General features: G+C 44.1%; 1 protein-coding gene across 1 annotated transcript in view; it reads left to right on the top strand.

The window, feature by feature from the left end:
• Positions 1–23,867, top strand: part of Ankmy2 (ankyrin repeat and MYND domain containing 2) — a 48,776-nt gene extending 24,909 nt beyond the window's left edge. Inside the window, exons 5-10 of the mRNA XM_032907656.1 lie at positions 7,749–7,909; positions 11,859–12,073; positions 12,910–13,045; positions 20,285–20,413; positions 21,601–21,730; positions 22,823–23,867. Coding sequence (XP_032763547.1) covers positions 7,749–7,909; positions 11,859–12,073; positions 12,910–13,045; positions 20,285–20,413; positions 21,601–21,730; positions 22,823–22,992 — 941 coding nt within the window. The 3' untranslated portion in view covers positions 22,993–23,867. The remainder of the gene's footprint in view (positions 1–7,748; positions 7,910–11,858; positions 12,074–12,909; positions 13,046–20,284; positions 20,414–21,600; positions 21,731–22,822) is intronic.
• Positions 23,868–24,098: the final 231 nt, after the last annotated feature.

Consider the following 24,098-nt stretch of genomic DNA (forward strand, 5'->3'; position numbering starts at 1 on the left):
GCCCGTTTTTTGACCAATTATATGGTCAATTTTGGAGAAAGTACCATGAGGAGCTGAGAAGAAGGTATATCCTTTTGCTTTAGGGTAGAACGTTCTATAAATATCCGTTAAGTCCATTTGGCTCATGAGTTCTCTTAGTCTGTCTAGGTCTCTGTTTAATTTCTGTTTCCATGATCTGTCCATTGATGAGAGTGGGGTGTTGAAATCTCCTACTATTATTGTGTGAGGTGCAATGTGTGTTTTGAGCTTTAGTAAGGTTTCTTTTATGTATGTAGGTGCCCTTGTATTTGGTGCATAGATATTTAGGATTGAGAGTTCATCTTGGTGGATTTTTCCTTTGATGAATATGAAGTGTCCTTCCTTATCTTTTTTGATGACTTTTAGTTGAAAATTGATTTTATCTGATATTAGAATGGCTACTCCAGCTTGCTTCTTCTGACCATTTGCTTGGAAAGTCGTTTTCCAGCCTTTCACTCTGAGGTAGTGTCTGTCTTTGTCTCTGAGGTGTGTTTCCTGTAGGCAGCAGAATGCAGGGTCCTCGTTGCGTATCCAGTTTGTTAATCTATGTCTTTTTATTGGGGAGTTGAGGCCATTGATGTTGAGAGATATTAAGGAATAGTGATTATTGCTTCCGGTTGTATTCATATTTGGATGTGAGGTTATGTTTGTGTGCTTTTCTTCTCTTTGTTTTGTTGCCAAGGCGATTAGTTTCTTGCTTCTTCTAGGGTATAGCTTGCCTCCTTATGTTGGGCTTTACCATTTATTATCCTTTGTAGTGCTGGATTTGTAGAAAGATATTGTGTAAATTTGGTTTTGTCATGGAATATCTTGGTTTCTCCATCTATGTTGATTGAGAGTTTTGCAGGATACAGTAACCTGGGCTGGCATTTGTGTTCTCTTAGGGTCTGTATGACATCAGTCCAGGATCTTCTGGCCTTCATAGTTTCTGGCGAAAAGTCTGGTGTGATTCTGATAGGTCTGCCTTTATATGTTACTTGACCTTTTTCCCTTACTGCTTTTAATATTCTTTCTTTATTTTGTGCGTTTGGTGTTTTGACTATTATGTGACGGGAGGTGTTTCTTTTCTGGTCCAATCTATTTGGAGTTCTGTAAGCTTCTTGTATGCCTATGGGTATCTCTTTTTTAGGTTAGGGAAGTTTTCTTCTATGATTTTGTTGAAGATATTTACTGGTCCTTTGAGCTGGGAGTCTTCACTCTCTTCTATACCTATTATCCTTAGGTTTGATCTTCTCATTGAGTCCTGGATTTCCTGTATGTTTTTGGACCAGTAGCTTTTTCCGCTTTACATTATCTTTGACAGTTGAGTCAATGATTTCTATGGAATCTTCTGCTCCTGAGATTCTCTCTTCCATCTCTTGTATTCTGTTGGTGAAGCTTGTATCTACAGCTCCTTGTCTCTTCTTTTGGTTATCTAAATCCAGGGTTGTTTCCATGTGTTCTTTCTTGATTGCTTCTATTTCCATTTTTAATTCCTTCAACTGTTTGATTGTGTTTTCCTGGAATTCTTTCAGGGATTTTTGTGACTCCTCTCTATGGGCTTCTACTTGTTTATTTATGTTTTCCTGGAATTCTTTTAGGGATTTTTGTGACTCCTCTCTATGGGCTTCTACTTGTTTATTTATAGTTTCCTGGAATTCTTTTAGGAATTTTTGCGATTCCTCTCTGTAGGCTTCTACTTGTTTATTTATGTTTTCCTGTGTTTCTCTAAGGGAGTTCTTCATGTCTTTCTTGAAGTCCTCCAACATCATGATCAAATATGATTTTGAAACTAGATCTTGCTTTTCTGGTGTGTTTGGATATTCGTGTTTGCTTTGGTGGGAGAATTGGGCTCGATGATGCCATGTAGTCTTGGTTTCTGTTGCTTGGGTTCCTCGCTTGCCTCTGCCATCAGATTATCTCTAGTGTTACTTTGTTCTGCTATTTCTGACAGTGGCTAGACTGTCTTATAAGCCTGTGTTTCAGGAGTGCTGTAGACCTGTTTTCCTGTTTTCTTTCAGCCAGTTATGGGGACAGAGTGTTCTGCTTTTGGGCGCGTAGTTTTTCTTCTCTACAGGTCTTCAGCTGTTCCTGTGAGCCTGTGTCTTGAGTTCACCAGGCAAGTCGTTTGTAGCAGAAAAGTTTGTCTTACCTGTGGTCCCCAGGCTCAAGTTTGCTAGTGGGGTGTTGCCTATGAGCTCTCCACGGCCTCAGCAGCCAGGAGATCTGCGCCGCCCCTTCCGGGAGGTTCCGTGCACCAGGGTTCCAGATAGCTTTTGTTTTCCTCTGGGGTCAGTACTGTGTGCAGCGTGCAGTCTCTTCTGGTTTCCCAGGCGTGTCCGCCTCTCTGAAGGTTTAGCTCTCCCTCCCACGGGATTTGGGTGCAGAGAACTGTTTATCCGGTCGGTCCCTTCAGGTGTGGTGTCTCAGACGCAGTGGATCTGCTGCTCCTGGGCCCTCCTCTACGGGAACCCAGAGGCCGTATACAGTATCCTCCTGGGCCAGGGATGTGGGCAGAGGTGGGCAGCGTTGGTGGTCTCCTCCGCTCTGCTGCCTCAGGAGTGCCCGCCCGACCAGGGGCCCAGAACTCCCCTCCGGGGGGCCTGGGAGCAGAGAGCTGCTGAAGGCAGGGATCCTCCGCTGGTCCGGGACTCTGGCCAAACACCGGAAGTGTCCGGCCCCAGAGGAACTCCGCCTCTGTGTGACCCGAGATCACCAGGCAAGTCGTTTGTAGCAGAAAAGTTTGTCTTACCTGTGGTCCCCAGGCTCAGGTTTGCTCGCGGGGTGTTGCCTATGAGCTCTCCACGGCCTCAGCAGCCAGGAAGATCTGCGCCGCCCCTTCCGGGAGGTTCCGTGCACCAGGGTTCCAGATAGCTTTTGTTTTCCTCTGGGGTCAGTACTGTGTGCAGCGTGCAGTCTCTTCTGGTTTCCCAGGCGTGTCCGCCTCTCTGAAGGTTTAGCTCTCCCTCCCACGGGATTTGGGTGCAGAGAACTGTTTATCCGGTCGGTCCCTTCAGGTGCGGTGTCTCAGATGCAGTGGATCTGCTGCTCCTGGGCCCTCCTCTACGGGTACCCAGAGGCCGTATACAGTATCCTCCTGGGCCAGGGATGTGGGCAGAGGTGGGCAGCGTTGGTGGTCTCCTCCGCTCTGCTGCCTCAGGAGTGCCCGCCCGACCAGGCGGCCAGAACTCCCCTCCGGGGGGCCTGGGAGCAGAGAGCTGCTGAAGGCAGGGATCCTCCGCTGGTCTGGGACTCTGGCCCTTTATCATCATTGTTATTATTATTGATCACAATGGCTTTCACGACAAGCCAGGTTTTCTGAATGGTTTCTGGAGACTTCGTTTCAGCTCCCTCTGTGACAAGCACCTTTCCCCCTGAGTCATCTCCTGAGTCCTCTGTTTTACATTTGTCAATAACTTGATTTTTTTCTCTTTTTTCATCTTTTCTTTTTCTCCTCTTTTCTTTCCTTTTTGTTTTTGTTTTTGTTTCAAATAGGGTCTCATCATTTAAAATTGATGTGTGGCTAAAGATGGACTTGTAATTTTAGCCTCCTGCCTCCATGCCCCAGTTGTTGGGGTTACAGACAGGTACTCCTGTATTTCATTTAAATGATATATTTTATAAACAGAATTATTTCTAATCCCAAGTGGTAGTCCCTCTCTTTTTAGTAGGTATTTTCTTTGTGCATCCATCTATTCTATTCCTCTCCTCTCTCATCATTACTCCTTATTTTATTTGGTGGTGGTGGTTGTGTGTGTGAATGTGTGTGTGTGTGTGTGTGTGTGTGTGTGTGTGTGTGTGTGTGTCTTTGGTGACAGTTATAGCCACTTATACTTTGCTCTCTATGCTCGAGGTGCTGCTTGCCCGTTTAATAATCTCCAGCAGGATGAGGTCCTCATAATCTCATCTCTCTCCTTTCTGTGTTTGGCTTGTCACCCTCTAGGCCTTCACTCTCAGCCTTCTGCACTACTGTGCCTGTAGCTCCTGTCTGAACCTTGTTGGATCAGTCTTTGGTGCCCGTTCCTCTAGAAGACCCACGCAGGATGTCACATCTTTTAATGGTCCTCTTGACATCATGGTTTCTCAGGCACTCCTTCCTAGCCCTCTGTTCCCCTCTCTCTTTTGGCCTCTGGGGTCTCTGTTTTCATTTAGGATTTCATTGCTGCACCTTCTGAGATGAGCTATGTAGATTTTATATCTTTTGAAACCCACCACAGTTGAATGATCATTCTGGTATGTACAGTTTTTTTTTTTTTTCTCACTTGTTCCTTGACAGTTATATCATGGTATATTCTTCTCTCTGTTCATTTGAATGTTGTGCTACACCTTTTAAAAGTGAGAATTCAGTTTAGTTTTCCTTCCAGGCTTAAGAAGTTTGACCTTCAGTTCATCCCTGCAGTGTCAAAATTTACTCAGACATGTCACTGCGTCTTTGCTGTTGAGAAGACCTGCATCTCGTCTGCGTTAGAGTGAAATGCTGGCCTGGGACTTTGCATTTCAGAGGGCTAGCGTCCAGCCTGGTGGGGAAGCCTGGCAAAGAGCTGTCTCTGCAGTAGCAGCAGGAGAGCAAACAGCTGCTCGTTAGGTGGTGCCAACCAGGAAGCAGATGGTGGATTGGCACAGAACCATTCTAGAACCCCCAAGGCTCACCCCAAGTTAACCTCTGTCCCAAAGGTTCCACAGCCTCCCCAAACAGTGCCTCCAGCTTAGAATCAAGTGTGAAACACTCGAGCTGGTGGGAGATGATTTAGCTTGGTCCATAACAATGAACTCCATAGCATTTGCTTTCTTATTAATAATGCTTTCTAGTTGTAGCTAATCAGAATCAGAATTTTTAAATGAAAAGGGGTTGAAACATGCTTTTTATATAACTTTATGTGGAATTTAAAATTATCAAGTAAAATTAGATTTACAAAGATAAACTCTAGGCGTACTCCATTCTAATAATGATTAGCAAGTGAATTAGGTTAGACTGGTCCTCTGACCGTGTCAGTGTCAGGTTGCAGACATTCTATGTGTGGATGTGCACAGTTGCTAGCCGCCTTTCTGACTGTCTAGTTAGGAGCTGGCTGTATTCAATACTCTTCTTCTCCCAGTGACAAAAGAGCTGACGAAAACAATTTCTGAAAGGAGGGCAGGGTTGATTTGGGCTCATGATTTGAGGTTCATCACGGTAGGGAAGTCATGGGAATGTGAGGCTGGTCATACTGTCTGCAGCCGGAAAAGCAATAAATTCAGGGACTCAGCATCGTGTGTGGTATGTGTGTGTTTGTTGTTTGTTTTTTATTTACTCTGGGACTCCAGTTCATGGAATGGTTTCAGTCACATCAGAAGAGTGGGACCTCAGTCTTTACTCACGCCTTGCAGGAAACATCTCCACAAACTCACCCAGAGCTGCCTCTGAGGTGATCCAAAGGTGATCACATTACAGTAGAACTTTACATCTCAGGGACTCCTAGAAATAGATGCTTTCTTCTGGTCGTGTACGTCCCAGTCTTGGCATGCCTTCTTTGCTACTTCTGTTGAGCTATTTGGCTTACGAACCTGTTTTGCGGAGCCTTGGTATAGGTTACATGCAAAGAATCAGTGTGGTTGGTCGCCCTCAGCCTTTTCCTTCCCTTATGCGCCTCTGCCAGTTCCCACGGAGACGCCTGCATTGATTTTGATGCTGTTTATAACTGGTGTTTATAACTTGCTTGCTGTAGGAGATTTGCTCAGATGAATGCTGTTTTTGTCCTGGAAGGTTCTGGAGGCAGATACCGTTTACTAAACATAGCACCTTGGCTGATTTCAGATTCTTAGTATGTGGTTGATTCCTCAAGATGTGAATAGAAATTTCTAGTAGGCAGAAAGAAGACATCAAGGAGGGGGAATGAGGGAGAGGAGCTCTCTCTCTCATTTTCCCCCCCGGAAACAGAAAGGTACTGATGATTGGCGTTTTAATGGTAGCATGACATAAAATGATACTGTCGTCAGTACTGGACTATCATTCCAAATCAGGGATATTTTCCTCTATTACTTACTTTACACCTATCCTTTTGTTTGTCACTCTAACTTCTCAGTTTTTGGTGATAGATAACCTGGGTACTGCGAGCTACCTCGTGTCTCTCATTATACTTTCTTGTCTGAGTGACTTTCTGCTCTGAAGCATTTCCTCCAGTTAATCTGTTACAATTTAGTTCATAGAAGCAAATGGGTTCTGCCCTTGAATTTGCTGATTGATTTTTTAAAAAATTTAGCTTTCCTGTGGTTCTTGAAAGCCTTTGGAGACTCTTCCGGAGTTGGCTTAAGTAGTTGTTAGAGCAGGGAAGTTGGTATCCGTGTTGCTGGGACACCAGAAGCTGCCCTGGAGAGCACTGCCCAGTCGCAGTCCTTTGCCTGGCGTTGCCCAGGCAGCCAGGTAAAGCCTCCAGGGTTGTGGGCCAGAGGAACAAAGTGCTGCAGCCTCCATGCCTGTGGTCCAAGGTCTAGAGCCACTTAGACCCATTCTAGTGGAATCTAGTGGAAATGGAGTCATTCTCCTCCATTTCTCAGGAATGCTGAGTGACAGGTTGAGCTCCCAGTCAGCTCGGGTGTGGGGGCCAGGTTGCCACTAGTGCAGCTCCCCTGCAGGTCGCTTGTCAGCAGGATCATTGGCACCTCCAGGACCTTGTCTCTGTGGACGGAGCCAGACAGGCAAACCAGGGTGGACCACTATCCCTGGGACTGGCGGCCTCTCATCCCTTAGTCATCTTCGACAGGCAGAGAGGAGGGAGAAGAGTGTCTTCTATCTAGAGACCTTGGCTAGTTCTCTGGAACGTTCCCTGCCCATTCTATCAGTTTGCCCACAGTAGCCACTTCTTGGCTCTCGGGAGGTAGTGGAGAGGGAACTGTGGATGGAGACAACAGGAACAGGATCAGGCAAGGCCACCGTTTCCCTAGGAACACTGTGCTGTTGTGGAACTCTATTTAATCTGAGACATGGCTTAAGGATGCGCTTTAGGAACTTGTGAGGAACAACGGTGTTGATTCCAAGCTTGTGGGATCAACAGTTCCTATGTCATTTTACAAAGGGACCAAGCTTCTCTCCAATTCAGGGGTGGCGGTGGTGGTGGGGTTACTTGATAATATTAATTACTATAACAAAGATACTTTTTAAAAAAAGATTTATTTATTTATTTTATGTATGTGAGTACCCGGTAGCTGTCTTCAGACACACCAGAAGACGGCATTGGATTCCATGACAGATGGTTGTGAGCCACCATGTGGTTGCTAGGAATCGAACTCAGGATCTCTGGAAGAGCAGTCAGTGCTCTTAACCGCTGAGCCATCTCTCCAGCCCACCAAGATACTTTGAATAGAAAATATTAAAGTTATATAAATGCAACTGAATGACATTGGGGGAAGCATGAGTGTCATTGCTGTCAGGCTGGAAGAAGAAATATTTGAATTATAGTCAATTTTTATAAAAATAATTTTAGGGGTTCTTTTTAAGTTTTTTTTTTTTTTAAATTATTTTGGCATAATTTACATAATTTCTACATAATGCTCAAATTTACTATGAATCCTTTCTTTAAATGTTATCTCTCTACACTTTTGGATGCTCACAAATGTTCTCTGAAATGTTTTGCCTCTCTTTCTCTACTCCTTTTCCTGAAGAATAAAAACAGGGATGCATGTTTACTCCAAAAGCAAATAGTCCCGTTGTAAAAACAACCCAGACTCCTGTATTTAATGATAAAATAACAACTTTTCTGTTTTTCCCTTTAAAGGTCAGTATGATTGCGTGGCTATCATCAACAATTTCTTCCCTCGAGAGAGACTCGATTATTACACCAAACCCCAGGGACTGGATAAGGAGCCAAAACTGCCTCCAAAGTTGGCAGGCCCACTGCATAAAATCATCACCACGACGAATCTCCACCCTGTCAAGGTAGCGCAGGGCCGCTTCAGTGTCTTCCGTGGGGTTGTGATTGTCTCCGGCTGAGTTCTATGACGGCAGGACTTGCAGTGGGCAGGGCTTGCAGTGAGCTCCGGTACCTGCTTGAGTCACTGCAGGAGTGAGCTCAGTGCACTGCCTGGAGGAGCAGGCCCGGAAGAGAAGGCCCGGAAGAGAAGGCCCGGAAGAGAAGGTTTAGCTTTGCTTCTCCTGAGGCATTGCTGCAGACAGCCTGGCTCCAGCCACGAGAGAGCAGAAACCTTTTAGTGTCTTTCAGTCTGTCATTGGCCTGGGCTTGTCCCGGGAGGGAAAGAACAACATCCTAGAGAGAGGAAATGGGTGGCTCCCTTGATTGAGGGACGTTCTCTGGAGGAAACTGCTGTGCCTTTAGAGCATGCCGAGTGTGATAGACCTGGCAGTATGAATCTAGGTCACACTAGCTACTCACGCAGGCGGTACTTGTCCTAGTGGGGATACTCAGAGGGTATGCCATTCCGTTAAACATGGGCATGTTTTCAGTGCACGTGGATATGTGACGCCTTGGATGACGCTGTTAGCGAAATCAAACGACCAGCTGAGGCTTCGGAAGGAGTTCAGGTTGTTCGATGTGAGCTTTAAGAGCCACGCTGAGCTGTTTTTCCTAACGTCCTCTCCATTTTCAGTTAGTTTTGTTTGGGTGTTTGGTTGGTTTGATTTTGATTTGTTTTTCAAGAGAGGGTGTCTCTGTGTAGCCTTGGCTGTTCTGGAACTCTGTTAGATAAGGCTGGCCTCAAAGTCAAGGAGATCTGCTTGCCTCTGGCTGGGACTAAAGGCGTGCACCGGCACTGACAGCTTTGTTTTGTTTTTAACAACAAAACACTACATAAGAAATGTGGAGGTGACGCTTAGTGTGCCTGTAAAGCCTGCTCTGTTCTCTCCTGGGCAACCCAGCAGTTCTTGAGAACTCCTAGGAGTACTGGAAGCTCCTATTCAGTGGGCTTTTCCCCACAAACCAGCTTGGGCTGGAAGACTAGGTTTAATGCAGAGACTGCGCAAGGCTCCCTTCTTTCCCACTGACTGACATACACATTTCCTTTCTCACACACTGGCTTCCATGTCTGTTTCTTTGCCTTCAGATTGCAGAGAGGTTCTGGAACTGCTTCTGACATTTGCACAACACCCACAGTTTCTGTTCTATTTTTAGTTATTTTCACAGATACACACACGTTATGAATACATTAGAGTATGTGCCTACTCATGCAGGCAATGCAAAGAAAGGCATATATATGGTCCGAGGTGATCTACATGACTGGGTCTTCAGAGAGGCGGCTGGAACCGTGGTCCTTTCTTGAGGCCCAGCCTTGCTCCGCGTGGGAGCGGGCGGGCCATTCAACTGAAGCTCTGCCTTTCATCTCTACTTTGGATACAAAAGCAGCTCCACTGCTTTTGTGGTGGTGGCCTACTTCACTGCTTCACCCCCCTGCAAGTCGTCACTCGGCTTCAGAGGGTTCTAAAGAGGAGGAGAAACCCCCGGCTAAGGTCTGACATCTTTTAAAAAGAAGCGCAGAACTTCTCAGGCACAGCTCACCTTTTCGCCGCTTTTGTGCCCAAAATGGCTGCCTTTGCATCTAGGTTACGTGGCTGCTATAGCCTTGTGTTTGTTTTCAAAAGGGATTTGGGGAGTTGCGCGGGTGCCCAGACGATAATGGCTATCTAGGAGAAAAACAGAATCTCAGGCAAAATCACAAGAGCCTCAAGTAGGGCCTCCGAGGGGAGAGCAGGCAGGTGCACGCGTGGCGATCCAGTCCTTCGTTGTCCCGATGGGTTTCAAGCCCAGGAGTGTCGACTTTCCACTTTAAAAAATGGTAGACAGAGGGAAAAGAATTAAAATGCTACTGCAGGGGCATCATCTTTGCTAGCAGTCCTTGGAGAAAGAAGATTCATTTTGATTTTATGTTGAAAGGAACGCACGTTCTTTGGTAGCTCATAATGAAGATTTCCTTTGTCCCCTTTTGTAATACCACAATATGAAGAAAGCCAGTGAGAATATTCCCCTGTGAAGAGCATAGGGATATTTCTGTAATTCCCTATTTACTGATCATAGTCCTCATAAATCTTTCCTCTGATTTGTAGAACAAAGCCTAGCATCTCAAAAATTTAAAAAAATATTAATATAGGCTCCATTTTAGATTTTTAAAAAAAATTATTTGTAAGTTTGAGTCTATATCCTTATTCCTGAGACCATATATAAAATATTGAACAGTTTTCAGTGATCATAATTAGCAGACGCATTAATGGGTCTTCTACATCACAAATTAATTTTTTTCTACAGATTGTTTATGTACCTGAGGGCATGGAGTTCACTGCTTAGGTACAAAACCCTCAGAAGTGGGAGAGGACAATAGGTCCCAGGAACTGGAGTTACATACAGATGGTTGTGAGCAGCCTTGTGGGTCCTGGGAACTCTGCGAGAGCAGTAACTCTCTTAACTGCTGAGCCTGCATATATGTAGTTGTGCCACATGTGTACCTGGTACCTGTGGAAGCAAGAACGGGCATCTGAGCCGCAGAAACTGGAGTTTTGGCTGGTTCCAAGCAGCGATATGGGTGCTGGATCCTCTGGAAGAGCAGTCATTGCTCATAACCACTGAGCCGTTCACCTCTCCAACTCCCACAGATTAATTATTTTTTTTAAATTTGTTTTAGAAGGGTGAATAATCAGCGAATTTACTAATAAGGATTCAGGTTTAGTTACTTCCTGAAGCCTGACAATTTCTTATAAAGTGCTGTATCTTAGGAAAAATATTTGGTTATATAAAAACATTTAGTAGTGCGAAAGGTAATTGACCTTGAAGTTATGTGAGATTTCCGGGAAGGGCAGACCTGGGTATTGTTTGTCAGTGCACAGATGATTTCTCTTCATGTCTGAAGACATTACAATTCACAGAGTCTCCTCCCTTGCGGTAGTTGTCCTGGGCACAGGGGTTGAACTGAAGCACATGGGATTGTGAGTACTGTCTGCTGCCCACCCTCTGGCCATAGCACACAGGTTCTCATCCTTATTCTCACCAGCAGACTGTGTGGTGGTTGCCTGCGGACTAGCTTCAAGTAATAGACCCCGTAGCAAAGCTCATGAAAGCACTCATTAGAGGTAAACTTGAGCTTAATTAGTACATAAATAGGCAATGTGGGACTCATAATTTGTGAGATAGGATAACTTTCTGCTAGTCTCCCTTTCAAAATTGTTTATCGTTTTCATTTTAACATAATTGACTTATTGGGGATGACTGGACAAATCTCAAGGAAAATTTTCCCACGGAATGAAGTAAAGGCCCATGTTGATTCTAGACTTCTTTCTGTAGAGGTCTGATTTTATTAAAATTAATAAGGATCTGAGGACTCGTGATCTAACTCAATAACAGAATGCTTGTTTAGCATTCAGGAATCCCAGGGTTCGCTTTCTAGCACCCCATAAATACAACGCACATCTGTCATCCCAGCACTTGGGCTGTGGGGGCAGGAGGATCAGGAATTCAAAGTCATAAAGAGAAAGTAGGGAAAGCTGTAGTTCTCCTAGCTATGGGGTTATTGAGCTTAGTAGTGCCAACTGAAAGTAGTCGATGGCTTGGTGATACTGTCCTGTGTATAATGAATAGTTGCAGAGGTATACCATGTTATCATTTATAAAAGTACTTGTCAGTACTGAAGAGTAGTGAACTATACTCTGGGAGGCATGCTAACACCTCCATATGGGCAGATGACAGGCTACGTTTGAACTTTAATGTCAAGAGATTCCCTAATGCTGTGTTAGCTTTATAACATGGAGCAGCAAACTGCCTTCTGATTTGAGTTATGCAGTACCCATGACTCTAAGAAAAACCCGGACGGTCTGGATATTGGCTGCACCAAGTGCTTCTCGGAGAGGTCTTCTGTGGGGTTTCAGTGTTCCGTGGCATCTCTTCTAGATCGTGATGCTCGTGAGTGAGAACCCTCTGCTGGCAGACGCAGCCGCTCTCGGTAAATGCTACAAGGTGATGGATTTGATCTGTGAGAAATGCATGAAGCAAAGAGACATGAATGAAGTGCTGGCTATGAAAATGCACTATATCAGCTGCATCTTTCAGAAATGCATTACCTTCCTCAAGGAAGGGGAGAATAAGCTGGATGCCCTGATCAAAAGGTATGGCTTCTGCTATGTCCTGTAGACATAATGCTCAAGATGCCTTCTTATTCGAGAGTTAAGGAGGGACGGTATTAGACTCAGACGGAAGTTTAGTCATTTCTGTTGTTTTTACTGATTTACTCTTTTTTTTTTTTTTTTTTTTTTGGTTCTTTTTTTTTCAGAGCTGGGGATCGAACCCAGGGCCTTGCGCTTCCTAGGCAAGCGCTCTACCACTGAGCTAAATCCCCAACCCCTACTGATTTACTCTTGAGGAATCAAGGGATCCAGTCAAACATGGTCAGTGCCATGCATAAAACCACACAGCTAGAAAATGGTCCAAGCGATGAGCTCAAGTGTATTGTGAAGTAGGCTGCTGTACGGGCACTTCCTGTGTCTGTTACCACACCTGTTAGAGCTGTGTGTGACCTTTGCCTTGGCTGGATTTTTACTGGTACTTCCTGTGCTGTTACCATACCTGCCAGAGCGGAGTATGACCTTTGCCCACTGACCATAGGGATCCATCAGATAGACCGCTTTACTGGGGAAAAGGAACTGAGTCACGAGTGTGTGGCTCTCTGAGAGCTTCTATTCTTCCTACAAACAGCTGACTAGGTCATCGGGAGCTAGCTGGCCAGAGGCCAGCACTCAGGCCTTTTGAGGGCTTATGCTAGTCAGATCTTAGAAACAAAGTCGGGCCTACTATATGGTCTGAATAACAATCCAGACTGAATCCATCCTTGAGGTTTGAGGAGACACTGACAATTTGAACAGGAAACTTAAAGACTTTTGGGTCTTCCAAGGAAGGAATTGCTTTAATGTCTCAACTTGAACTGTTTTTAAAAAATGTCTTTCAGCTTGTTGAAAGGCAGAGCGTCGGACGGCTTCCCAGTGTATCAGGAAAAGATCATCAGAGAGAGCATCAGGAAGTTTCCCTACTGCGAAGCTACACTCCTCCAGCAGCTGGTGCGAAGCATCGCTCCAGTTGAAATCGTAAGGCTCCGCTTTGCTAGCTTAAATGTCCAGTAAGATCAGACCACCGCATGCTGAGTCCCTAAGGACAAGGCCTCCTTACTACTCGTTTTTATGGCTTCAGGAAAATCTTAGGAACAAACTGGAAATGAGTTAGCTGGCAGTATTTCTCTCTGTAGGAAAGTAGCTGGTTATAAAGGGAACAGGCTCGTGAATCCCTCTGTGAATGCTGTGCTGTTTGGATGCCTGTCTGCTGAAGGACAGGGACACACAGGCATGCATTGGTGGCTGGAAGAATTACCAGTGGGAATTTTCAGAGCAGATGGATGCACAGGTTGGTCATCTAGTCTACCAAGGTTGGGACAATGGGTCACAGCTGGACGAGCCAACAGAACACTGGCTGTGATTCCTGGTAACAATCTCAAAGTGTCCCTGCTTCTGATGTGCAACTTTAGTGCTTCTCATTAGGGATGTGTCATACTTTGAAGAGAAAAAAAGAGATCCGTCTGTCCTAGTTGCAGGAAGTAAATTTTACCATTGCCTTAAATCACTTACTATCTCTCTGTCACGCATTTAAACTCTGTTTCATGAGACACCTTCTTCTTTCCTCATCCTGAGTAGTTTTCTGTTCACCTTGACCATACCGATTCACACTTTTATAAGGCTTTCAGTCAAATCCTGCATCAGTCTTTTTGCCTGATGTAGTCCCTACAACATAGCCTCCCCTGTCCCTCTGGCAATCTGGTTCCCTTCTCCGTCTCTACTGCAGGCCGTATTCTTACCCTCAGCATGGAAAATAAAGACAGAAGTGAGTCTCAGGTATTCCCAGCAAGATGCTTAAACTCAGTAGTGAGTTCTCAAGCTTCTGCCCCTTTCACATAGAAGCTCTTCCTTTTAAAATCCAGTTGGCTACTTGCCATTTAAGCTTTTAGAAGATAGGTAGCACCTCATGAGGGTGAATCATGATGGAGATGCCAGGCCTGGCCAACAGACTTAAAACAGTAAGGCTTGGAGACCAGGAATGACATAGTGGCTTAGGAATGGACAGGGATTGGGGTGGGGCTTCTCTCGCTCACCCATGTTTCTGTCCCGTACTTTTACCTGTACGGACTCACATACACATAGAGGGCAGAGCATAACTCGGAGGAGTTGCTTCTTTGCTCCTGCACTGGATTGAAGGACTGAACTCAGGTCTTCCGGCGTGAGCCCTCTGAGGCCTCGAGCTTTGACATGAACAAACCTGGTTTGTGTGCACAGAATCCTGCAGGACAAATGCTCATCTCAGGCAGGCAGATAGGACAAAGGCTCTTTCCTGAGGGGACAGTGCTCTTCACACAATCGCCACTTAAATCTGTATCACAGGGCCACTCTGATATGCACATATGTCCGGTGGAATAAAGGTTTTGACTTATTTGCACACCGGTGCCGCAAACTAAATCACTCTGTGTCGGTGAGAAGTTTGCAGAGTTATGTCAGAGAAGTGACTAGCAGGGCTGGCACTCCACTGGTAAGAGGAGACTGGTAGTGTACCTCCAGGAGAGAAGTCAAAAGCAAGCCCAGACCTGAGTTCAGTCCTTGGGTCCTATGTTGGAACAAAGAAGCAATTCCCAGAGTTGTGTTCTGCCCTCTACATGTATGCTATAGCATGCATATGTTAGAGCATCTATGTGCACATGTGCACACGTGTATATATACACACTAAAATTACTTTTTAGTTTTATGTACATGAGTTCTCTATCTGCATGTATGCCTCCAGGCCAGAAGAGGGCATCAGATCCCATTACAGATGGTTGTGAGCCACCATGTGGTTGCTGGGATTTGAACTCAGGACCTCTGGAAGAGCAGTCAGTGCTCTTTAACTGCTGAGCCATCTCTCCCGCCCCAAATTAATTTTTTTTCCAGGTTTAGGTGGTCTTAGCAGGAAAAGGCACTTGCCCCCAGGTGTGACAACTTGATTATGTTCACCAAGATCCACATGAATAGCTAAGGTACAGTTTAATTTCTAACTTCTAAGAAACTGCTGTTCATGAAGGTGGTGACAAGCCAGTTGTGTATATGCTGTAAAAGACAGAACTGGTTCACTGTTTGACCTCTGACCTCCAGCTGTGCAACCGTGGTGCACCCCCACACGATACAAGTCCATTTTTAAAAATTTATTTTTAAGGGTCGGGACAAGTCAGCATTTCATCTTTGTCCCACAAAAGAGTTGTTAATTACATTTTTATAGAGCATAATGCTTAATGTTTTTCCTGGCAGTTTACATTGTCAGGGAAAGTTGATAATGAAATTGAGATAGTATTTAGTGGAGTTTGGAGAGACTTCTCTTTCAAACGTTTTTGTCCTTTAAGAGTTATGTATGCTGGGCCTGAGAGCTATTTGTTCTAGCTACTTGTTGTTCTAGCTGCTTGAGGGATTTAGGACAGGAGAGTCACAGGTTCAAGGCCTGCCTGGCCTTGGGCTATGCAGTGGATTCATAAGCAAAGTAGCTTGGTAGGATCTTGTCTCAAAAAGCAAAAGGAACACCGAGCTGTAGCTCTGTGTTCAAGCAGCCGTCTGGCTTGCACAAAGCCTTAGTTGTAGTTCCCCGTGTAAGAGGGAGTTTTCAGAAAGAACATTTTGAAAACTTAGGACTGGGTTTCCCAAATAGCAGCCATGTATGCTTTCTGTGATTCTGTAAGGTTTGCCATCTCTAAATGAACACTGACCCGTTACTATCACATGAGGCCAGTGGCCTTCACAGTCATTGTTGCTTGTGCCTGCTCTGAAGCCTTCCCCCCCACCCCCACATAGGTTTTGGTTCCCTTTATGAGTGTGGGACACTGGCTTCTTCCCAGCAGAGCTCAACAGGAAGTGGCTTTGGCTTTCTTTAGAGAATCTCAATTGAGCACTGTAGCAGGTTACATGGTAGAGAGCTTACCTTGTCTATCCATTAACAACTCATGTTTTAATGGCAGGGTTTTCGACCTGTGTCCCAGTTCCTGAAATGACAACTCTGAGACATAATTATACCAACAAATGCCTGGGCCATAAGCTTGCTCCTGTTCCCCGACTAACTCATAACTGAATTAACCCATTTATTTTATTCTATGGGTGCCACATGCCTGGTTACCTCTTCTCAGTTTCCTGCGTCTATTTTTTTCCTCAGAGTTCAGGGCAATTCTCTTTCCATACCTGACTCTATCCCAGAGTTCCTCTCTCCCTATTGGAACTCCCTAATCCATGTTTCAGCTCATTGACCATTAGCATTGTATTGACAGGTGATGCTTCCCTGCTAGCTTTTATCTGCAGTAGATGAAGGTAGTGATAAGCCAGTGATGTGTGGACTGTGGGAGAACTGATGAAGAAGCAAGCAGAAGCAGGATTTATTAGAGATACGACACAATGAGCTACACCACGGAGAAGAGCTCTCTACTAGTGTTATTCCGGGAGGCTATGAATATGGGGTGTTCTCTGTGGATAGTCAGGCAGTGGTTCAATATCAATGCCTAAACCACCAGTGCCTTGGTGGTTTAGGTCTTATAGGTTAGGATGCCTTTGTGAGGCTCATTCCTGGATGGACAAACAGACATGTCATTATTTTGCTAAGGAACAAACATGGTCAGTTATTCTTAGGAGTGGCTATCTGTGTAGTATAGCATGGGGTACTAAGGGTTAAACTGCTGAGGAAAAGTGTTAAAGAGTGACCTTGCATTGCCATTATTGTTGTCAGGATCCCCCTGCCCAAAGGTAGATGGTAGCCAGTATTAACATGTTAAGTTTAACTCTTTCTGGTCCTACTCTAGGGAGAGGCAGCCTTACTCTGAGCCCAGCCTGCCTTGAACTAGTAACCTTCCGATTGGCTCAGCACAGCTCCCTCCTCCAGAGCATCATCCGTAGTCTCTGACTTTGTGACGTGCACTGAGTAAAAATATCCTGCTTGTCTTCAGGCTGATTAGCAAAGCAGATGACAAGATTTGCTTATCGAGAAAGTTCTTGTCACACAGCCACTGCAGGAAGAGTCTATGGTTATCCATTTGTACTATGATGACATTTTTTTTTTGTTCTGAAGCAGTATTTATATGTACAGTCCTTATATTCTTAGCAAAATATCCCACATAGCTCCTGTCTTCATGATGTCTCAGGCAATTTTGTTAAAAGAAAGATTTGAACATGAAAATGTTGTGGTGGTGATGGCCATCGAATGTGCCATGCTTCAGTCCGTTGGTGGGTCAGAACTACTTTCTGATACAGAACTCTATTTCCTCATAGATTAAGCTATGTGTGCCAGTAGAACCGGCAAGACTCTACATGTGAAAGAAAAGAATTACATAGATTTATAAAGATTCAGTATAATATTAAGTATAATATTAATAAATAATAATTTTTAGTATATCTTGGTATTACCTGGGACATTAATAACAATGCAGGTTCCCAGACCACACCCATTAGAAATTCTGATTTAGAAAGTATGGATTAAGCTACTTTTAACAATGTGCTACGTGTCCTGTCAGTATTTGAAGGTAATGGCCATGCACCTTCATTCCTGATGAAATATGAAATTTGCTTGGGCTCGTTTTGCCTAACTTTTCCTTATTACCTTATTTATTTCAGAAGATAGTTGTTAGCTCTCCCACATGGAAAGTTACTTATATTCAAGAACCCGATAATTGAAAATGCTTTCGTATGGACGAGGGGGAGGGAATGGGGGCTTATGGACAGGAAACAGGGAAGGGGAATAACATTTGAAATATAAGTAAAGAAATCTATCTAATAAAAAATTTAAAAAAGAAAATAAAAGTAAATAACCTTTAAAACAAAACAGCTCTATAATTTCTCTGTAAACTATCTAAATGTTAATGGCGACACAGTTTTACTCATATGCTTTTATTAATTTCCTCTTGTGGTTTATTAAATTGTCAAAAGATTTAATTGATTAAAAAGCTTTAAAAAAAATAAAAATGCTTCTTGAATCTTCTGAATATTTTCTTAGACTATTTTCAGTATGCAGGGCGCTATGGAATATTGTTCTCAGGTGACATTTGTTAAAGACCCACTATGACAGTGAAAACAGTTTTTACACAGAAGATGTAAAGATGCAGATCCAGCATAGAGGACAAGAAGCTGGTAACAGGGTCAGTTAAAGTAGCCTCTTTGTTTTGCTTCTCCTCGAAAGCCTTTAATACCTTTGCTTCAGGCAGATAAGTATTTACCCTTATAATTTTCTCCATCAAAAGTTCTTATAAGCGTTTCACAACCTGTTCTTTTACTCACCCCATAATAATAAATTTCAGTTATGTGTATGTTTATTAAAGAGGGTAGAGCATTCAAAAGTATAAAGTCATTAAAATGTTTTAAAAGACAAGATAGCCTTCTTTAAAAGGGGAACAAGAATACCCTTGGCAGGGAATAGGGAGGCAAAGATTAGAACAGAGGCAGAAGGAACACCCATTCAGAGCCTGCCCCACATGTGGCCCATATATATACAGCCACCCAATTAGACTAGATGGATGAAGCAAAGAAGTGCAGACTGACAGGAACCGGATGTAGATCTCTCCTGAGAGACACAGCCAGAATTCAGCAAATACATAGGCGAATGCCAGCAGCAATCCACTGAACTGAGATTGGGACCCCCGTTGAATGAATCAGAGAAAGGACTGGAAGAGCTTGAAGGGGCTTGAGACCTCATATGAACAACAATGCCAAGCAACCAGAGCTTCCAGGGACTAAGCCAGTACCTAAAGAGTATACATGGACTGACCCTGGACTCTGACCTCATAGGTAGCAATGAATATCCTAGTAAGATCACCAGTGGAAGGGGAAGCCCTTGGTCCTGCTAAGACTTGAGCCCCCAGTGAACGTGATTGTTGGGGGGAGGGCGGCAATGGGGGGAGGATGGGGAGGGGAACACCCATAAAGAAGGGGACGGGGAGGAATTAGGGGGATGTTTGCCCGGAAACCTGGAAAGGGAATAACACTCGAAATGTAAATAAGAAATACTCAAGTTAATAAAAAAAATGATTAATAGATTAATAGAATGTAGTCGCCAACAGTCTTACCCGGCTGGGTCTCCTTTGTGTTAAACAACTACAGCGAAAAACTAAAGTGGCCCCTGGTGTAATGGTGGCATGGCCAATGTCCAGTAACTGACAACTTACAGGTTTGGATTTGTTCCATCAAAAGGAATTTAGACCTAGTCAAAAACCTATAGCTGAAGAGGCCACAGGGCACTAGGAGGAGAGCCACTGTTGTTTTTGCTAAATGCATGTGTTATTCTGTTGATTTCTAAAGAATTTATGGCTTCTTGTTACATTTTACTATTTGTATGTGGAAGGAGGTGTATGTGTGTATTAAAGTCAGAAAACAACAAAAAAAAAAAAAAAAAAAAAGACAAGATAGAAGTTAGTGAGATCTCCGTTTATTCTGTGGGCTATCAGTGTTGACCTGATGGGGTATCACGATGATAGGTATCGATATTAACTTGATGGGTCTAAAATAATTAGATTATTAATATCTCTGTTAGCTTCCAAATAAATGAGGCTCAGAACTATTTAGTTCACTGCACTGCTAATTCCCAGCTGGTGCTCTCTGTATACTTCCCGTTTGAATCTACCTTGCCTGTTGACTTCCGCTTCAGAAGTCTGTCATGGTGGGGCGTTTCACTCAGACATATGCTCCTGGTCCATCACATCTAATGGAAACCTTCTGTCCCCTCTGCCTCCCTTCTCCTACCAAACCCCGCCCCCCACCTGTGACCCCTGTAGCCACTTTATTTTAATCAATCATTTTAAATTGGGGAACAGAGTTTACATAGCATCTCTTTGTACAGGAGAATCTGCTCCTGGTGGCAACCATATCTTGGGGGCCAGTATTTAGTATTTGAAATGCATAGCAGTACCCAGACCGACTCCCTACAATGGAGTATCAGTATTGACTTAATGGGGTAGCTATATTGACTTGGTGTCGATTCTCAGCAAGAAGAGAAAAATCTGCAAGCTCTGTTGTATTTCTGAAGTTAGCATGACATTACTGACTGATACTAATCGGAAATGCTTGTATTCTAGAATAGGGACGCATTTTTCTTTCGTTTATGGCGATCCATGCCTTACTTGCTATACAATTTGTGTAGGAGAGAGTGTTCTCGGAATGCTGACTCTTTGTCATCAAGTGTGTGCTGTCTTGAACATTAGCAATTTCCAGTCGACACTTTGTGTCAGTGATACATACCTCTGTGGTCTTGCAAGGGGATCCCAATGGATTTTTCTCCTTTTCACATTCCTCCAGGGTTCTGATCCCACGGCGTTCTCTGTACTTACCCAAGCCATCACAGGACAAGTGGGCTTCGTGGATGTTGAATTTTGTACCACCTGTGGAGAAAAAGGAGCGAGCAAAAGATGTTCTGTCTGTAAAATGGTAAGAGCGGGATTTCTTTAAACTCCTTGATGTGTGGATGAGTTTGCACCTAGATGCTGCATCATAACGCCACACAGGCACAGCGCTGGCACCAGCTTTCTAATAAGCTCTAATAAATGAATATAATCATATCAATCTTAAACAGTAGCTCAGAAAGAGAACTGCCTGGGTGCTGTGGTTTCTGTGTTTACTACCACACAGAAAGAAACGGAACACGAAGGAAAGAATGAAGAAGAGAAAACAGGTCAGAGAGCAGCAGGGCACAGGCTGGTGCTGATAGGAAAACCCAGCCCGGGACACCCAGCCCGGGACACCCAGCCCGGGACAGTTCACAACTATTTTACGTCGGCTTCCCAGTCTTTCATCAACTCTTCCCTTTAAATGAGAACTTATAACTGCCAGCAAGTGATGGTCCCTCAGAACACTACTTTCCCCTTTCCAAGAGTTAATCTTTGTAAAGTACACATCTGACTATGTTCTTCTCACGTCCTGATCCTGCCCTCCTGTGTGTGTCCCCTACGCTGACCCAATCCCACTGGTAACTGTTGATTTCGAGGGCGAAATTCTTCAATTTATTTTCGCATATCAGCATTTCCCACGGTCATGTGCTTCAACATCTTGACCTGCTTAAACCACTTCCTTAGGCTGCTTCCTCGTGTGAGAGAGAGGCCCCAAAGTGTTAGAGCTAACTATTGCACACCGGAAAGCCGGGTAAACGCATGTTTAAGAGCATGGTCACACTCACTGCACAGGCTGCCTTCTGGTTTGGCAATTTGGCCGGTGCACATGTTCCCAAGGCTATGGTAGAGGAACAAGTAGGTGACAAGAAACGCAGAAGGATTCCTTTCAGTTTCTCAGTTTTGTTTTCCCCTGAGACCATCCTCTTGACTTCTACTTCCCAAATGCTGTGATCACAGGTTCTTAATGTGTTACTTAAAGAAAGTCTTTGGTAACCCCTTATCGGATATTATTATTATTGTTCTAGTCTAAGGTTAAAATTACAAATCCGGACCAGCACACAGCTATGTTACATACAACCACACCTCATATAGTAGTTTTGTTTTGTTGTTTTTTTTTTTTAATGTGGGAAATGGCGTTTTTCTAGGATAACTCTTGGTTTTGATGTTTGTTGGGAAACTGTGGAACTCTGGATCTTAAAATAAAATCAAAATTGCAATTGCTTTCAGGTGATATATTGCGACCAGACCTGCCAGAAGACGCACTGGTTCGCACATAAGAAGATGTGTAAGAGTCTGAAAGATGTTTATGAGAAGCAGCAGACCGAAGCTGCCAAACATAAGAGGCAGGAGGAAGCGAGTAGGTACCAGTCCACGGAGCCCGTGCTGCCTCTGTGTGGGAAGTGCAGGCTAGGCCATCCTGACGCTGACACAAAGGAGCTGAGTCGCTCTCAGAACAGAAGGGGCTCTGCTCTGCAGTAGAACGCAGTCAGCCGAGACATCCCTGGTAGTCAGACACACATGACTCCGAGGATGCGGCTTCCTCCACATTTACCTGCCCTGTAGTGCTCTGAGTCTTTACTGGAGGATTCTAAGGTCGTTTTAAGGCCCTGAATGTCTCCCTGATGGCAACCAGAAGACTTTAAAGTTAGAAGCCTTTACGTTTTTAGTGACAGTTCAATATTATGAATGAAATTGTGGTTTATTTATAAGTTATAGGTCGAGTTGTAGATCTGATATGCACACTCAACTCTGTAAGCATGAGAGCACTGAGCTACACGTTTTCCCTTTTCCCCATGATATTTAAGTGACTATGTTTTCCACTGAAGCTGAGACTTGTTTTTGCAGTGATTCTCATGCGCTAGAGATCTGCCAGGCCTAAGCCTGGATATATTCTGCTTTCAAGGGAGGGTGTATAGTTGGAAAACATTGGCTATGCCCAACATAAAGGTTTCTAGACACTTTCGTTTCTACTCATGAATTGTGTGGCTCTTATATCATTAATATGGTCCAATGCTATGCTCAGAGTTGTTCTTAAAAGAAACATTTGTTACTGAGAGACTGGTCTTGCCGTTTTGCTTTCTTTGCTGTGGATCAGATATTTTTATTCTGTAGGCTTTTACTTCTGATCTTCAGTGGAAAACGCATAACTAAACATAGGCAGCTACCTTAAGGATATCAGGTTAATTAAAAGAAAAACTCCTTAAATGCAGATTTTTTTCTCAACCCCAAACAATTCTGATGTCGATTTCTGGAGCTAGAGCCCAGAGGCTTGAATTCTATGCAGATACTGCTACTGTCAGAGTGAAGCCTGGCGCAAAGTATCCAACCCCTCATCTTGATGATTACAATAAACATAATTCACCTCTTAGAGTAACAGCGATTCCTAGAGTAAACATTGTCAGATGGGTACGGAGTAGCCACAAATACCTTCACTTTTTCTCTTTCTTAGATGCCAATTCTAACCATGTTAATGAAGATCAACCAGAGGCTGAAGTGGGTGTCTCTCACGAAGATTCCACTCCTGGCGAGTCTGTGGAAAGGGAGGAGGAAGCCAGCAAGGAGGCTGAACTGGGCAGTGCACAGGACGCTCCTGCAGGGCCACAGCTGTCCGAGGAGTAGAAGCTGTCGACAGTGGCCAGCCTGGGTGGACTTCATCCTGGCAGATGGCTGCAGAACTCATGTGAATGTACCTTCATTGGCCCTGACACTGCATGGCACAGTGGCAGGATTGCACATCCCTAGAATAGAGGCTTTCAAGCAAAGCTGCCTCCCACGCCATGATTTCCTGTTGATTTCTGTTCTATAATTGGACAGGCATTTCTGCGGATAAAAAAAATTTTTTTTTCAAAATACCCCCAAACAAGTCCATTCCTTTGCTGGCTCCCCAGTGATTGTACACAAAGGAAAGTAAATCACTTTAAAGAAGAAATCTGGGTTCTAGGGAACAAAGAAAAGAACAGGGAAGATGTGAAAGAGAAGTGATGTTTAGGGAAGAAGGAATCGTGGGCACAGAGATGGGCAGTCAGAGAAACAAAACGTACCTGTGAATGTTGTCCTGAAGTTGTACATACAAAGCTATCATGAGGAATTCTCCATGTTCCTAAAGCTTTGTCATATACAGTTCAGCCTGCTGTAGTTTACATAGGAATTTTCGAGAGCACTTTGAACCCCGCGTTCCTTGCAGCGATACTCTGCATGATTTGAACAATCAGAAAGGTTGGATCCAACCCTGGGTAGTCACCGTACACACTTCCTGTAGAGCCACCCCTGTACCATACTCTACCCAGAAGACCAACTCTTACCTTCCCATCAGCTTTTCATGACCCTCCTCCTACCCAGAAACAGATTTATAGCTGTCATTTCGAGAATGTCCCATTCTGCGTTTTCAGTGTATGTGGCTTGTAAGCAAAGCGGGAGTGTCGTGTCTGAAGAAAGTGCTGTCTTTCCGTTTCCTCTGTTGGCTTTAAAATAAATCTACCTACATACACAGTTCATCTTGTCTCATAATTCGTGTTGAGAGGCTGGATGGCAAAGAAGGTAACAAATACCAAGGCTGACACCCGTAGGGGAATGAAGTTAAGATTATATAATCTGTAAGACAGTTAGAGTTCTTCCTTCTCTCAGCTGTTCAGATCCCAAGTCCTGGTTCATTCTAATCTTCCTTGTGGTCCTTTTTCTTCCAGCCTCAGCACACATATCCCCTTCTACATGTATACAGTCGTTCA

The sequence above is a fragment of the Rattus rattus genome, chromosome 7 (assembly GCF_011064425.1).
Source record: "Rattus rattus isolate New Zealand chromosome 7, Rrattus_CSIRO_v1, whole genome shotgun sequence".
Classification (NCBI taxonomy): Eukaryota; Metazoa; Chordata; class Mammalia; order Rodentia; family Muridae; genus Rattus; species Rattus rattus.